An 18,281-nucleotide genomic window follows, 5' to 3' on the forward strand; every position below is an offset into this window, starting at 1 on the left:
GAACACTTAATTGCAATTGGCCTTAAATATTATATGTAGGTATCCATAAAAATAATAAAAAAGAAGAATTTGCTTCAATGTGAAAATAAAAAACAATGCTTTTTGTATTGCAAACACAAAATTAAAGTTTACATGATTACAAAACAGTACAAAATGATTTACAGAGAAAACATGTTAGTCACAAAATTACACCCATTATAAAATAGTAATTGTGGAGATATTTCTCATAAAATCGGTAAAATTAAATTCAGTTTCTGCCTCTCATCAAGGTCTGACAAATTCACTACACGGGACACCATATCTGCTTAGAATTTAAGCCTGCCTTGGCAAAACTACACCCAGACAGCAAATACAGATCAAAAGAATAACGAGTTGTGGGTTTGTATATTTCATTTTTCACAACTAACAAATTCACTTTTGTTAAATAGTTAATATAATATTGAAAAACCTTGGAAGTGATTGTTCCCCATCCACAGTCATTAGTGCATTAAAGTGAAAAATCATTATAAATCAAAAACACCTTAAACCAAAAATATTGAAAAAAAAAAAAAAAAGAGTAATAATAATTAAACAAGTATAGTAAATATCCTACATAAACACCGAGACTTCATTATACTTGATAGGTGGCACAGGAGGGGTGACTACATTTAGATAAGAGGGAAAATGTGAATCCACGCTAGCACAGTATCTCATCACACTCAACTCCCTCTCTTAGTTTTATAGTAAATATTTAATACTATACTAATACTCAGTAGTAACAAAACATATTTAGTGATGTGAGGCAGCAGCACACAAACTACCTATACTATTGGCCAGGGGCCTTATGCCCCCATTGCCAGTCCTCCTCTGACAGTAGGATAGGTTTCCAGAAACAAGTAGCTTAGTACTAGAATGTCATTCAAGTATTTCACAACTTTTTCTAAATTGTGTTTTTCATTTATTATTGTCAACATTTTTAACATTAATGTACCAAAAAGTTCACTATAGTTTATATGTAACTGTAGGGTTTTTCTAGGCCATTCTTCTAGTTATATCCTTCCATTGTAAGGTTCATTATTTTGGAAGAACCGGAGCTCTGTTCTTCTAGTTCATGTGAGGGTTCAGACCATGGTTTCCTGTGGAAAAATGGTTTAATAAGAGTAACGACTGCCATTTTCTCTATTAAGCAGGGCCAGCAGTGACCATCTAGTGCACAAAGTTAGGCAAACGTGAGGGAGACTGTAATACACCAAGCACCATAACTACTACATTGTGCTGTTGTGGTTATGGTGCCAAGTGTGCCCTGCCCTCTCCAAATGTAAGTAGTCAAACTGGCGTAGAATGGTTTGACCTTTTACATGGTATCCATTGGGTGCCGCGCCTCCTTTTTGCAGGCAGGGCTCGCTCATAGGTGGAGAGTGTCACTCTCAGCGAATGAGCTAAACCCTGCTTTGCAAAACTTAGTTCAGAGAAAGAGCTTCTGTCTCTTTGAAGGCTGTAGTGAAGGCAGAGAGAGGCACACAGCGGGCCACAGTTTTAAAACTATTTGGCAACATATACAGGTGGGAGTCAGGCTACTCCTGGCACCATAACTACTAGAGAGTGTTGGTGAAAGTAGTAGCAAAAAGATAGATATGGGAAAGTATGGAAAATATAGTAATAGAGAGAATAAGAGGAAACTGAGACCAATGGAAAGGGGTGGGTGAGTTCAGTTATGATTAGGGTCAAAACTAAGTCTAACCGTAACAATTATCCTAGATGTAAAATAAAATACTTCTTTAAAATATATTAACACTTATTTTAACGTTTAAAAATATTTCCCTATTTAACTGTAGTCTGTCTGGCCCTGGCTCCTAGGGTCTAGGAAAATCTGTCAAGCCCCGATATTAGTGCCACTTTAAAGGGTATACTTTCTTCCCAGAAAAGATTTGTATTAATGTGCATTCCTGCTAATATTCTTAGTGTAAAGAATACTTTTACATAAATATAAAACATACACATATATAAGGATTAGCATTAAATATTTTACAGAAATTTATATATATATATTTATATAAAAAACAAACAAAAGAAACAAAAAGTTCTCTTCTTCTGTAATCTACAATTTAAAATAATTATTTGTTATCTGCCCTCTTTCTAAAAGCAAATAGGTGGCACTTTTCATAGGGTGCTGTGTGCGCTTATTCTTTTGAACGGATTATCCAACTGAAATTCATTTTTTATCAAGAATAATATTTCCTTGTTGATCCTTTATCCGAACACGTCCTGAGGAGTATTTTGTTTCCTGACGACCATTTGAATATACCGTTTTTATAGTACCATCAGGATATTCTCGCCTTTTAAACTGTGCAGTGTGAATCTCTTTTTGCCCATTGTGGAATGTAACTGTTTTCTGACCATTCCTGTAAATATATGTATAGGTAGTGAAAATCTTAATTCTGTGCAAAATATCATTCCCCACAGTCCCAAAAGTAAATACACAAAACAGCATAATAGTTTCTAAAATATTTCTACTAATCCCTTCATGGACACGATGACACATGAACAATCCAAGTGCCAGTTTTTTTTTATTTCATTTATTTAAAATATATTTAAAATTTCTACTTGACTCTAGCTAATGACAAGTGAAAATTAAGCCCTGGCCAGCAGAAATTTACAAAATACCACCTTTAAAAACCTTGCAGCCCATTGTAGGCCATGTGTTACTGCTATGCAGCTTAGCTTTATTTTACAGTACTAGGGTTATTGTATTTTAAATACATGTTTTACACTTTTTAATTGGTGATTTCTGCCGAATTCAGGGAATTACTAGCTAGCAAGACAAAAGAAGGTTAAATAATGGTTAAGCCAGCTACTGGAATGCATTTACAGAGAAACCGATCACCATTGTCTTGGTATGGAACAGCCAGGGCCAGTGCAAGAATTTTTGCCGTCCTAAGCAAAAAAGATTTTGCCGCCCCCATTCACTCCACAGCGGTCTTAAACCAACAAGATAAAACATTGCCTTACCTTGAAGGGTTAAACAAGCCTCTAGCCGTTGTCTCACTGACAGCCACTAGAGACACAACTCCGCTACAATGCCATGTTTAGCTATATCAAGCATTGAAAGTGCATAGCGATTGCCACTTATGCGCATGAAGTCCCCAATGCTCCTGTATGAGGAACACAGGATTGGACCAGCGTTGTCCCATCAGTAAATTGAGCGAGGTAAGGAGGCAAGCAGTGCAGAGGTAGTCGGTGCTTGATAAATGTAAGTAACCGACCCCCTTTAAAATAATTTTTTATGGTGGGGGGGCTTGAATCTATGTAGGGACAGAGACACTATACTATTCGGAATACAGGTTTATATTCCTAACATTATAGTGTTCCTTTAAAAGTATTGATTTATTTTTCCCCAAATACAATCACTGATACTACATACATACAGTTGCAAGAAAAAGTATGTGAACCCTTTGGAACGACATGGATTTCTGAACAAATTGGTCATAAAATGTGATCTGGTCATCATCTAAGTCACAACAATAGACAATCACAGTCTGCTTAAACTAATAACACACAAAGAATGAAATGTTGCCATGTTTTTATTTAACACACCATGTAAACATTCACAGTGCAGGTGGAAAAAGTATGTGAACCCCTAGACTAATGACATCTCCAAGAGCTAATTGGAGTGAGATGTCAGCCAACTGGAGTCCAATCAATGAGATGAGATTGGAGGTGTTGGTTACAGCTGCCCTGCCCTATAAAAACACACACACCAGTTCTGGGTTTGCTTTTCAGAAGAAGCATTGCCTGATGTGAATGATGCCTCGCACAAAAGAGCTCTCAGAAGACCTACGATTAAGAATTGTTGACTTGCATGAAGCTGGAAAGGGTTATAAAAGTATCTCCAAAATCCTTGCTGTTCATCAGTCCACGGTAAGACAAATTGTCTATAAATGGAGAAAGTTCAGGACTGCTGCTACCCTCCCTTGGAGTGGCCATCCTGTAAAGATGACTGCAAGAGCACAGCGCAGACTGCTCAATGAGGTGAAGAAGAATCATAGAGTGTCAGCTAAAGACTTACAAAAGTCACTGGAAAATGCTAACATCCCTGTTAGCGAATCTACAATACGTAAAACATGGGAGGATACCAAAGAGGAAGCCACTGTTGTCCAAACAAAACATTGCTGCATGTTTACAGTTTGCAAACAGCAAACACAGCAGTTCTGTGGACAGATGAAACCAAAGTTGAGTTGTTTGGTAGAAATACACAACACTATGTGTGGCGAAAAAGAGGCACAGCACACCAACATCAAAACCTCATCCCAACTGTGAAGTATGGTGGTGGGGGCATCATGGTTTGGGGCTGCTTTGCTGCGTCAGGGCCTGGACGGATTGCTATCATCAAAGGAAAAATGAATTCCCAAGTTTATCAAGACATTTTGCAGGAGAACTTAAGGCCATCTGTCTACCAGCTGAAGCTCAACAGAAGATGGGTGTTGCAACAGGACAATGATCCAAAGCATAGAAGTAAATCAACAACAGAATGGCTTAAACAGAAGAAAATACGTCTTCTGAAGTGGCTCAGTCAGGGTCCTGACCTCAACCCGATTGAGATGCTGTGGCATGACCTCAAGAAAGTGATTCACACCAGACATCCCAAGAATATTGCTGAACTGAAACAGTTCTGTAAAGAGGAATGGTCAAGAATTACTCCTGACCATTGTGCACGTCTGATCTGCAACTACAGGAAATGTTTGGTTGAAGTTATTGCTGCCAAAGGAGGTTCAACCAGTTATTAAATCCAAGGGTTCACATACTTTTTCCACCTGCACTGTGAATGTTTTCATGGTGTTCAATAAAAACATGGCAACGTTTCATTCTTTGTGTGTTATTAGTTTAAGCAGACTGTGATTGTCTATTGTTGTGACTTAGATGATGATCAGATCACATTTTATGACCAATTTGTGCAGAAATCCATATCATTCCAAAGGGTTCACATACTTTTTCTTGCAACTGTATACACACACACTCACTCACACTCAATGGTCCACACAATCACAATCCGTGACCATGCACCCACAAATTCAATGACTCACGCATAGTGAGACACACACACACACAGACCCAAGCAGGCACACAAACTGATCCAGGCACACACAGATCAAACCAGACAAACACACTAATCCAAGCACACACACACAGATCCAGACACAAACACTGACCCAAGCAGACACACACACAGACCCAAGCAGACACACACACAGACCCAAGCAGACACACACACAGACCCAAGCAGACACACACACAGACCCAAGCAGACACACACACACTAAGCCAGACACACACACTAAGCCAGACACACACTGATCCAGGCGCACACTGATCCAGACGCACACAGATCCAGACACACACAGATCCAAGAAGACACAAACAATGACGCAAGCAGACACACACACCCTGACCCAAGCAGACACATACAAAATACTGATACACACACACACACAAACACTAACCCCAGCAGACACATACACAGACCCAAGAAGGCACACACACACTGACCTAAGCAGACAAACACACACAGACAGACCCAAGCACACACAAACATACTAACTGAGACAAGCTGACACAAACACACACACCATGAAGTCCCCCACTTGCCTTCATTTCAAATAGTCTCTCATGGAGGTCCCAGTCCAGGCCTGGTTGTCTTGATACTCTTTTAGCCATCATGTGATGCACCCATGTGTTGCCGGCATGAGAGGTGTGTAGGGGGGGCGGCTCTCTGATCTTTGCGGGCTGAGGTTGGAGGTACCGAGCGCTAGTCTGCAGCTATGTAAGTGCTTCCTGGCGCCCAGTGCCTTCACCTGTGGCACGCAATATAGAATGTATCCCACATAGAGGGGCGCTGTTTAGGGGTGCCCCCTTTAAGAAGCACCCTAGGTGGCCGCTTTATTGCCCTATAGGATGTGCCGGCCCTGGGAACAGCAGCACTCTTGGTGCTTTCTATTGTTTGAGTTTGCATATTATCACCTAAAAGGTACTTTACAGTTGTGTGCTATTGTACTATACTGTTTTTTGTATTTGGAGGATGATGCATAATATACCAAAGCAGGTCACCTCATCCATCCAGGGGTGCCTCTGACAAACCTAATTGAGATTGAGGCACTCTAAAATATTGTGTATATATATATAGTTTTATTCTGTCTTTCTTGTTTTTACTTCTCATTACCTCCTGCAAGATGGAAACAAATATATAGGTGTTTATGAGGTACAATGCAATGATGGCTTTATGAATGTCATGTATATGGTACTATATGGCAAACCCATGGCATACAAGTCCCCAATTGTTCCGTAAGGCTTTCTCATAACATGTATCTAAGTATTTGCTAGTACAATAAGTAAATGTTGTTAACATAAGAAGATGACACTGCTTTGAATCATCCATCATTCCATACAGTAAGAAAATAAGTCTATATTTCCCATTAACAAAACTATCTGATTGTCAACAAACTTAGCAATATATGAGGTCAAAAGGAGACAAATTTACTAGTTCAAAAAGACTACATATAAATAAGAGAATGCTAGTTTAAATATCTAAATGAGCAAACAAACTATGAATCTGTAAATGAACGGTTAATGAACTTAAACACTTGTTCAGCACTGAATCTCCATAAAATCTGAGTTTATTTTAACTTAAAGAGACACTCCAGGCACCAATACTACTTTAATGCATTTGATAGGTTTTGACCTAATTAGTATGCTGTATTATTATTATTTGCATGCAAAATATTCATAGTTTTTGCATAAAATAAATACACGTGTTGCACCATAAGCCCGCCTCTTTGGTCACATGCCCTCACTCCAGAAAAAAAGACTTCCTTATTAAAAAGGTAGGTACATAGCTCAGCCACTGACAGTACTGAATGAGCTGAACTATAAAGCAACCTGCATTAGAATGAGGGGACACTCAGGAAGGCATATTGTAAGGATTTCACTATTTGTAGTTTCTCTGTCTGCAGCCCTGTTGTCAGTTAAAAACAGCTCACTCAGTACTGTTGGGGCTAAGACTGTGTGCATATCTTTGATAAGGAAGTCTTTCTGCACAAGGGGGCGTAGAAGCAGGCAGCCTTATAGTGCAGCATTCTGCAAAACATTTATTTAATTTATTTTGTGCAAGAACTATAAAGATCTAAACATGCAAAACAATATACAGTATACAAATGAGACCAAAATGCATTAAAGTTCAAAGTTACAAAATACAGAAAGTAAATTAATATTTTAAATAAAAATACAATAACACTAACTTTTCTAACTTTACTATAGTTCCATCGGGGAAAGTGGTTTCCTCCCGGCCATCTCTAAAAAGGAGTTTTATTGTCCGATCAGGAAACACGATTTCTTTAGTGCCATCAGGATGGTGTTTCTCTAAAACAAAAACAAATGTCACAGTTCATGAAAAACCAGAGGATAAATATTGCTGTGCTACAATCAGCATACTCTAGAAATACAAACAATGCTGTGGTGGATGAGATAACAGTTGATTTAAAAGCATATTAGTATTATACTTTATTTGTGAAGCGCTATTGCAATCTTCAGTGCAATCTTTAGTACTGTCTATGGGTACAATCGGCACAAGGAAAAAAAAAGACAATGTCGTGTTACACTCTAGATGGGTAGGTGAGTGAGAAGAAACAGGAAGTGGAGTGCACACAGATCATACCCTCAACATTAATTGTACAAAACTCAATGTTAAGATCTACATGTGGCTCACACAGTGACCAGGGTTTCTGGCATATTTTGAGTGTGTTTTCAAAATTAAATGGCAGTGTAAAATTCAGTTCAATATCCTAATGTTAGTACATATTTCTCTGAAACTGAAAACTGTAAAAAGATTTTATGATAGGTAAAGGGGACGTATAAACAGTCCTATTTAGTAGTGTAATTTAGAGATGCATATCTTCTATCCCACCTTCCTTTCACAACTCACATAGGAGATAATACAGTACAATGCAGACACGCTAACAACGGCACTGCCTGCATTGTACAGATAGGGCATTCATCGTCTTCACGCATTAAGTTCTGGACGAGGAAGCACCATCTTGAGGCTGGCAGGGAGACAGCCACTGGAGTGTGGTTAGCCCTGCAATGTAAACACTGCAGTATCTCTGAAACAGCAATGTTTTATAATCCAGGAACAAACCAGCAGGGGTTCTGTACTAAGACCACTTCATTAAGCTGAAGTGGTCTGGGTACTTACAGTGTCTCTTTAAAGAGATACTCAAGGTCAAAAGTCCCTCTTTTTCCTTTAATAATAAATTATAAAGACAGTACATAAATAAATCCTTTTCCCCCCTTGGATATTTCCACACTCTATAGGTTTAAAACCTATAAACAGAATGGATCATGTGGAGATTTGTACTATTTGATTTACATATTTGATTTATTGTGACACAAAGTTTAACATATTGAACAGAACGGGGGATTTAAAATGTGTCTTTTTAAAATTTATTTATATTTACTAACCAAACTCTAGTAGTATGTGCTTCTTCAGACATCTTTGTCTACATGATATGCCATCTAAAAAAATACCTTCCAGAAACTAGTATATTTATTTTGTGATCATAATTTTGTGTCTCTAACACAACTGCACTCAAGGCACAAGAGTGGGTGAATTAATTAATTGGCAATTTTAGCTTTGATTTACCCAACATATCTAATATCAAAAACAAACTGATCAACCCAGTGAAGCACTGAAACGTTGATCAGTTTGTTTTTGATATTAGTTGTATATTATTGGGAATTTTAGCTTTCGATTTACCCAACTAATATAAAAAACAAACTGATCAACCCAGTGAAGCACTGAAACGTTGATCAGTTTGTTTTTGATATTAGTTGTATATTATTGGGAATTTTAGCTTTCGATTTACCCAACTAATATTAAAAACAAACTGATCAACCCGGTGAAGGACTGAAATGGTGATCTGTTCGTTTTTGCACGAAGCCTACTTCAATAAATGCAGCACTATTTTCATTAGAAAGTCCTTTTTATTTGTTTTTGAGGTTATTTATTAAAAAAAAAAAAAAAAAAAAGGGGTATAACGAGATACAAATTCTATCTATCTATCTATATATATATATATATCTTGTTTTTAGATATATTTAATTTCCCCTAGTATGTTTCCTTTTTCCCCCCTCTGCCTCTGTCTTCCTTTCATTATATGAAATGAAAGAACGGCAGAGGCAGAGGGGAAAAGGAAACATTAGGGGAAATGGAATATATCTAATAGCATGCAAAAACGTAATAATCCAATATTACTCATTTTTTTTTTACAATTTGTACTATATGTTCTGTTATTTTAGCAATCTGCAGATATACTTACCCATCTGTTTATTTGGAAACTGTAATACCTCCAAGCCATTGGGATATGTTGTATGAGTTGTTTGCGCATCTGCATAATAATATACCTTAGAAGATAGATACAATTTATATTAATTTATTGCCTTTAAAAACAAATTATACAATGTAAGAAACAAATTAGGAATACTGAAGAAGACTGTAAATTAAACACAAACACTAGAGGGGATAGTTGAAATATGGATAATAAAAAAAGAATACAGAAATAGATATAAAGTGTGTTACTGAAAAATAATTCTGCATACTGCCGAGCAGTGGTATATTTACCGCGAGGCTGAAAAGGCATTTGCCCTGGGCGGCAATTTTGGGGGGGCGGCAAAAAAAGGAGCCCCTCAAATGCCCTGGCAAATGCCGTGCCAGCCTCTTGTCCTGGGGGGCACAGGAGCTGGCCACCTCTGGGCCCCCCTCTGAGGCTGGCATGGGCTGATGTGGGAGGCGGGCGGCGGGGGAGCACTCTGAACTCTCCCTTGCTCAGCTGCCTCGCGTGCACAGCAGTGATGTCGGAGCCGGAGTGATGTCACTCCAGCATCACTAAGAGGCGCGCGAGGGAGCTGAAAAAAATATTGTGTGTTAGTGGGTGTGTTTGTAAGTGTGTCTGTTAGTGAGAGTGTTAGTGTGTGTCTGATAATGAGAGTGTGTGTGGTAGTGAGAGTGTGTGTGTCTGTTAGTTTATGTCTGACAGTGACAGTGTGTGTCTGTTAGTGAGAGTGTCTGTGAAAGTGTGTGTGCCTGTTGGTAAGTGTTAGTATGTCTGTTAGTGAGAGTGTGTGTGTGTGTGTTAGTGAGAGTGTTAGTGTGTGTCTGTTAATTTGTGTCTGATAGTGAGAGTGTGTGTGTGTTAGTGAGAGTGTGTGTGCTAGTGTGTGTGTCTGTTGGTGAGTGTTAGTATGTCTGTTAGTGAGAGTGTGTGTGTCTGTTGTTGAGTGTTAGTATGTCTGTTAGTGAGTGTGTGTCTGTAAAAGAGTTTGTGTCAGTGAGAGAGTGTATGTCTGTCAGTGAGAATGTGTATCTGTCAGTTAATGTGTAGGTTTGTTAGTGAATGTGTGTCTCTGACACTGAGTATATGTGTCTGTCAGTGAGTGTGTATATGTGTTTGTCAGTGTGTGTCTGTCAGTGAGTGTGTGTTTGACACTGAGTGAGTGTGCGTCTGTCAGTAAATGTGTGTATGTGTCTTGTCAGTGAATGCGTGTGTCCGTTAATGTGTCTGTCAGTGAATGTGAATGTTTCAGTGAAAGTGTGTGACCATGACTGTATCTGTCAGTGAGTGTATGTCAGTGTAGTCGTGTGTCTGTTAGGCAAAGAGCGTGTTGGTTTTTAATAGGAAGTGAAATTTAGAAGGGGGGGGGGGGGGGCGTGCCTGAGTTTTGTCATGCCTAGGGCAGCACAAAACCAGAATACACCACTCCTGCCGAGGTTAATAAATTGACATTGTGAGAACTGGGCATAACAAAACAACATACATCAGCAACCTATAGTGTAACAAGTGGAATTTGTAATAACATGAAAACTAGGAAATCATTCCACATGTGACAACATTAAATCAAACAGCACAAAAATAAGTAAACACCGTTTCAATTATATTAAGAAAAAGTGTAATGGACAAAGTAAAAACTCTGACTGGTCCTTGCACTTGTAAATATATAAATAAATAAATAAAATACAGACCTGGATGCCAGAAAATAAAAGCAAGTTCTAAAATACTGAATCTGCTCTTATTTAATATTTACTAAAACACTAGTGTTTGGGATGCAATGAGTTACATTGAGATGCATTTTATTAAGGTATAACAATGCCCAATTCAAAAAATGAAAAGTGCCCTACAGTAATAAAGATTACTCAAAATTCAATAGGAAGCACAAAAACGAAAATCATAAACTTCAATGAATAGCAGAGGTCCTTCCTGAGCTGCAGGGAGTGGGAGGGAAATATGTAATAAAAGCAATATTGTGCATAACATAATTAATAGGTAAAATAATAATCAATGAGCCAATATGAAAGACATGGTATTCCAAGTGCATATATTAATGCAATTCTGTAAAAGTATTTTTTTTTTAATTTTTTTTTTAAAAGGACCACTCTAGGCACCCAGACCACTTCAGCTTAATGAAGTGGTATGGGTGCCAGGTCCAGCTAGGTTTAACCCTTTTTTATATAAACATAGCAGTTTCAGAGAAACTGCTATGTTTATATAAGGGTTAAGCCAGCCTCTAAATCCTCTAGTGGCTGTCTCACTGACAGCCGCTAGAGGAGCTTGCGTGATTCTCACTGTGAAAATCACAGTGAGAGCACGCAAGCGTCCATAGGAAAGCATTGTAAATGCTTTCCTTTGCGACCGGCTGAATGCGCGCGCAGCTCTTGCCGCACATGCGCATTCAGCCGAAAGGGAGGATCGGAGGCGGAGAGCTCCCCGCCCGGCGCTGGAATAAAGGTAAGTTTAACCCTTTCCTCTCCCCAGAGCCGGGCGGGAGGGGGTCCCTGAGGGTGGGGGCACCCTCAGGGCACTATAGTGCCAGGAAAACGAGTATGTTTTCCTGGCACTATAGTGGTCCTTTAAGTTTCAAATGATCTTTAGTTACACATTAAGATTATTATTATTATTATTTTTTTTAAGTGGATTGTCTGCCTACTTCTAAGTCATCTGAACTAATTACTCCTAAATCCCTTTTCTCAGATGTTGAGGTTATTAGTGTATCAAATATTCTGTACTCTGCCCTTACCTTTCTTATGAATGGGTACAACATTAGCTCATTTCCAATCTTCTGGGACTACTCCTGTTAACGATTGGTTAAATAAACCCGTAATGGTTTTGCTAGTACACCACTAAGCGATTTTAATAACTTTGGGTGTATTCCCTCAGGGTTATTCCTTCGACTTATTTGTCTTTAGTTTTGACGGTTGAAATAGAACCGCTTCCTCTGTAAACGCACATGTAACAAATGACTCATTTGTCCTTTTTCCTAACTGAGGTCCATTTCCTTAATTTTCATCCGTAAATACGGAGCATTCATTGAGGCAGTCAGTGAGACCTTTATCCTCTTCTACATACCTTCCTTCTTTTGTTTTAAATCTTCTAATACTAATCCTTGTTTTACTTTCTTATTCTCATTTATGTATCAAATTCTTTTTTTTATCCTTCTTTGTTACTGACTGTGCTAGTTTCTCTTCTGTGTGTCCTTTGGAGGCTCTTATAACTGGCTTTGGCTCTTTATGCCTAATCTTATAGATCGGTCTGTCTTCCTCACTCTAGGGCAGTGATGGCGAACCTGTGGCACGCCGGGCCCTCTCTGTGGGCACGCGGCCATAGGTTCACCATCAATGCAGAGTAGGCACCTGCCTGCCCGAAACGGCAGGCGCCTACTCTGCTTCCGGGTTGGGAGGCAAGGATAGGGATCTGTGATGCAGCTCCCCTGTCCTCCTGCGCGATGCTGTGTGGAGCGTTACCATGGCAACGCTCCACACAGCATCGCGGCGGGACGACAGGGGAACTGATTCACAGATCCCTCCCCCTGCAGTGCTTACCACCACCGGACCACCAGGGATGGCTGGGCCGCCCCCCCCCCACTTCATTAAAGGTAAGAAGGAGGGGGGGTACTGACACACAGCATCCCTACCCCCCACAACAGTACCCCTATCCCCCCAGCAGTACCCCTTCCCCCCCACAGCAGTACCCCTACCCCCCAGCAATACCCCTATCCCCGCAGTACCCCTACCCCCGCAGTACCCCTACCACCCCCAGCAGTACCCCTTCCCCCCAGCAGTACCCCTTCCCCCCCAGCAGTACCCCCCACCCCCCAGCAGTACCCCTCCCCCCCAGCAGTACTCCTATCCCCCACAACAGTACCCCTACCCCCCACAACAGTACCCCTACCCCCCACAACAGTACCCCTACCCCCCACAACAGTACTCCTACCCCCCAGCAGTACCCCTACCCCTCCAGCAGTACCCCTACCCCCCAGCAGTACCCCCCCCACACACAGTACCCCTACCCAAAAAAAAAGTTGGCATGTATTGCGGTTTGGGCACTCGGGCTCAAAAAGGTTCGCCATCACTGCTCTAGGGTTTTTTTTTTTTTTTTTTTTTTTATAAAATGCAAACGTTTAGTTTTTTTTTACTATTTTGGCCACTTCTGTGAAGTACCACAGTGGTTTCTTATTTCTCTGCTCTTACTGACAAGCCTAATGGAATTTTCTGTTGCTTTCATTAGTGCAACTTTTAAATAATCCCATTTCTTTTGGACTCCATTTAAACTGCTCCAGTCTGATAATGACTCCTTTACGCATATTCTAATTTTAGAAAAGTCTATTTTTCTAAAATGTAAAACTTTGTTTTTTGTGTGGTGTGACTCAGTCACTTTTCTTATATTAAACCATACTGACTGGTGATCACTAAATCCTAAACTTTCACCTACAGTAATATCTGATACCAAATCTCTTTTGTTAACACTACATCTAATATAGCCCAGGGCTCGAGTCCTGCAGGAACGCGTGGGAACGGCGGTCCTGCACTTTTTTTAGAGCAGGAACGCCGTTCCCGTTTGTGGTCCTGCAGGCACTCAGGGGGCGGCAAAAAATGCCGCCCCCAAATGCCCCTGTGTTTCCCCTGTCATGGGGGGGCCAAGGGGTGGCCTAATAGCCTCCTGAAGGCCCCCCCCGGCCGGCTCTTGTCTCGCTGTCAGACGCGGCGAGGGAGCTGTGTTCTCTCTGCTCCCTCTCGCCGCGCGCCGTTTGCTGATGCTGGGAGCCGGAATATGACGTAATTTCCGGCTCCAAGCATCAGTAGACAGCCCGCGCGGCGAGAGGGAGCAGAGAGAACACAGCTCCCTCGCCGCGTCTGACAGCGAGACAAGAGCCGGCCGCACTGAAGCCCCACTGGACCCCAGGGACAGGTCCACGCCAGCTCTCCAGGTAGGGAGGCTGGGTGGACATTTTTAATTTTTACAAAAATATGCAATAATTCTTGTGTATATGTGTGAGTGTATGCATGTGTGTGTATGTGTATGTGTGTGTGTGTGTGTCTGTGAGTGTGTCTGTGAGTGTGTGTGCCTTTGAGTGTGTGTGTATGTGTGTGTCTGGGAGTGTATGTGTGTGTGTATGTGTCTGTGAGTGTATGTGTCTGTGAGTGTATGTGTCTGTGAGTGAGTGTGTCTGTGAGTGAGTGTGTCTGGGAGTGTGTGTGTCTGGGAGTGTGTGTGTCTGTGAGATAATGTATGTGTCTGGGAGTGTGTGTGTGTCTGGGAGTGTGTGTGTCTGTGATTGTGTGTGTGTGTGTGTGTGTGTCTGGGAGTGTGTGTATGTATGTGTATTTGTGTGTTGGTGTCTGTGAGTGTGTGTGTATGTGTCTGGGAGTGTGTATGTGTCTGGGTGTGTGTATGTGTCTGGGTGTGTGTATGTGTCTGGGTGTGTGTATGTGTCTGGGAGTGTATGTGTCTGGGAGTGTATGTGTCTGGGAGTGTATGTGTCTGGGAGTGTGTGTGTCTGGGAGTGTGTGTGTCTGTGAGTGTATGTCTGGGAGTGTGTGTATGTGTGTGTGTGTGTGTGTTTGGGAGTGTGTCTGTATGTGTATTTGTGTGTTGGTGTCTGTGAGTGTGTGTGTGCATGTGTCTGGGAGTGTGTGTGTCTGGGTGTGTGTCTGGGAGTGTGTGTGTATGTGTCTGGGAGTGTGTGTGTATGTGTCTGGGAGTGTGTGTGTATGTGTGTGTATGGGAGTGTGTGTGTGTATGTGAGTGTATGTGTCTGTGAGTGAGTGTGTCTGGGAGTGAGTGTGTCTGGGAGTGTGTGTGTCTGGGAGTGTGTGTGTCTGTGAGATAATGTATGTGTCTGGGAGTGTATGTGTGTGTGTATGTGTCTGGGAGTGTGTGTGTCTGTGATTGTGTGGGTGTAGGTGTGTCTGGGAGTGTGTGTATGTATGTGTATTTGTGTGTTGGTGTCTGTGTGTGTGTGTGTGTGTCTGGGAGTGTGTGTGTCTGGGAGTGTGTGTGTCTGGGAGTGTGTGTGTCTGGGAGTGTGTGTGTATGTGTCTGGGAGTGTGTGTGTGTGTGTGTGTCTGGGAGTGTGTGTGTGATTGTGTGTATGTGTGTGTGTGTGTGTATGGGAGTGTGTCTGGGAGTGTGTGTATGTATGTGTATTTGTGTGTTGGTGTCTGTGAGTGTGTGTGTGTATGTATGAGAGTGTATGTGACTGGGTGTGTGTCTGGGAGTGTGTGTGTGTGTCTGGGAGTGTGTGTGTGTATGTGTCTGGGAGTGTGTGTGTGTATGTGTCTGGGAGTGTGTGTGTATGTGTCTGGGAGTGTGTGTGTCTGGGAGTGTATGTGTGTGCCTGTGAGGGTATGTGTGTCTATCTGTGAATTTGTGTGTGTGTGTGTGTGTCTTTGTGTGTCTGTGAGTGTACGTGTGTGTCTGTAAGTGTATGTGTGCACCTGAGTGTGTGTGTACGTGTTTATATATGCATACAAGTTTTGGTTTTTTTTTTGGTGGTGGGGTGGGGGTGGAACTCGAGTGAGTTCCCACACTTTATTCCCCAGGACTTGACCCCTGATATAGCCTCTTTACGAGTTGTTTTAGAGACAATCCCAGTAGGGAGTTTAGAATATGTGTGCTCCTGGTGCAAGCAGCTATTGTGGTTTTCAGTTTATATGAGGAAGATTAAAGTCACCCATTATGATAACTCCCCCCTTCATTGTCATTTTAGCTATTTCCTCAACTAGTATATTATCTCTCTCTTCTATTTGCCAAGGTGGCCTACAGGACTTACTGTGTGATTACCAAATTCTAACGTAACCCAGACAGACTCGGTTTGCTTACTTTTATTAGGCTACATTTTATGCTATCCTTCACATACAGGGTCACCCCTCCCCCTACTTGCCTTCTCTGTCTTTTCTTTAAAACAGTACCCTGGCTTTGCTACATCCCAGTCATTCTTCTCATTATACCATGTCTTAGTAACAGCCACTAAATCTACATTCATATTTGCCATTATTGCCACAGTTAATAAATCTTATTCCCTAAACTGCGAGCATTTGTAAAAACTTTATGACAAGACAAACTCAATTTCACTCATGGCATTTCATATATCTCTCAAGAATCCCAGTTCCTTTACCCCATGTATGACAGAATGAGATAGAGACCTAGGACGTTCATTTACTGCACTGAAAAAAATATCATCTAAAGAGAACAATCCAAGTATCACAGGAATCTATAACTACAGGGCATTCAAGTTCTAGATTCCTCTCAGCCAATGAGCTAAAATCTACAGAGAAGCAGGAGGCAGTGTCTGGCAGATCCAAGTAAAAAGTAAATGCAGAACACAGACAACTGCTCTATCTGCCCAAGGATGAGTCTGCCTACAAACTACTGACCCAAAGGTACCATTCATCAACACATATTTCCAATTACGGATTGGATGGAGTTGATGATATGGAATAGAAGAGGACACCATCCTACATATATGATGGCTCTGTAGACCAAGCATGTCAAACTAGCAGCCCGAGCCGCATGTGGCCCAGAATGGACATCTTTGCGGCCCGGTGAGCCGCGAGTACATTCTTAGTGTTCCAAGCAGAGTAGGCACCTGCTTTCTCCACATTGCAGGTGCCTACTCTGCTAACATTTACCCGACCGGGGAGGAGAGGAAGGTGGATGCAGCGAGGGAGCTCAGTGTTCCTGCTCCTCACTGCTCCCTCGCGCCCTCTGTAGTGATGCCGGGCGCTGGAATATGACATCAGGATACGCTTTGGCACAGGGTGCGGATGGTGCCATTTGGGGTATACCAAAGATTGGACTTCAAAGTCGCATACTGGCAGCGGCAATGTGAGTAGAGCCTGCTTGTTGGCTAGAGGGGAGTGCTGGGATTTAGTATATGGGGTGGGGGGGAACTCAAACTAAACCTAAGTTTCTATAAAAATTTAAATGTTTTTATTTTTTTTGCGGCCCAGATAAACTAAAACCTTGTTTATTTGGCCCTTGCTAGACTTTGAGTTTGACATGCTTGCTGTAGACTGTTAACTTATAGTGGTTTAAAACTATTTTTTTTCTTAAGGATATTGTTTATACCCGTTTTTTTTTTTTCTCCTTTTGAATGCCTGTTTAGCGCTTTTACAACATTTCCTTTTTTTTCTTAAAACTATTTCTACCATAGTCCCCACCTACATTCACACCAGAAACTATGCTGTTCCATCATACCTTGCAGCCCCTAGAGTACAAAAGGTTTATCGCCCTTTGTCTAGCATAGAGAAAGTGTTACTGTCCTAATTTTTGCACAACTTACTACTCAATTATTGGTTGTTATTTAAAAATATATATATACACACACACACACACACACATATATATTTATAGTCTATTTTATGTTAATTTATAAGCTCTGCCAATCACATAAAATAGCATTTTTATGCCACTGTTTCTATGCACTGTAAATGTTGTATTATCGATAAATTGTTACACCCTTGTATGGTTTTCAACTCACTTAATATTTTTTTTAAATGAATAAAGAATATTTGAGTATTGTTAAATCACCTGACATTTTTTAGTTAATAAATCCATATATATATATTGTTACAAAGTTTATCGAAGTTAATTCATTCTAAATGCAGTAAAACTGACATAAATACAAAGAGTACATGTGAATTAAAAAAAAACAAAACAAAAAATTTTTTAACCCATTTTGTTCGAACTTGTTTTTTTTTTTCAAAACCATTAATTTAGTGGCTGTAAATATATCTAACACACAATATTCTAAATCAGGTTGGAACTTTATGTCTTGAAATTAAAGCCCTACACTTTCCAGGGTCAGTTTTTCCTGGCATTATGATTCATCCACTGTGCAGTACTAGATTTGAAAATACCCCTTTTTTTGTTATTTCTTTATTATAAATACATATTAATAGTTCATTCCATGCTTCTTGGAAC

The 18,281-nt window shown here is 40.7% G+C and overlaps 1 protein-coding gene across 1 annotated transcript in view; it reads right to left on the minus strand.

The window, feature by feature from the left end:
* Nucleotides 1-2,073: 2,073 nt before the first annotated feature.
* LOC134586288 (centromere protein J-like) overlaps nucleotides 2,074-18,281 on the minus strand; it is a 132,672-nt gene continuing 116,464 nt past the window's right edge. Inside the window, exons 17-19 of the mRNA XM_063441773.1 lie at nucleotides 9,345-9,429; nucleotides 7,269-7,389; nucleotides 2,074-2,381 (exon numbers count right to left, since the gene is read on the minus strand). Of these exons, the coding sequence (XP_063297843.1) occupies nucleotides 2,192-2,381; nucleotides 7,269-7,389; nucleotides 9,345-9,429 (396 nt within the window). The 3' untranslated portion in view covers nucleotides 2,074-2,191. The remainder of the gene's footprint in view (nucleotides 2,382-7,268; nucleotides 7,390-9,344; nucleotides 9,430-18,281) is intronic.

The sequence above is a fragment of the Pelobates fuscus genome, chromosome 2, assembly GCF_036172605.1.
Source record: "Pelobates fuscus isolate aPelFus1 chromosome 2, aPelFus1.pri, whole genome shotgun sequence".
Classification (NCBI taxonomy): Eukaryota; Metazoa; Chordata; class Amphibia; order Anura; family Pelobatidae; genus Pelobates; species Pelobates fuscus.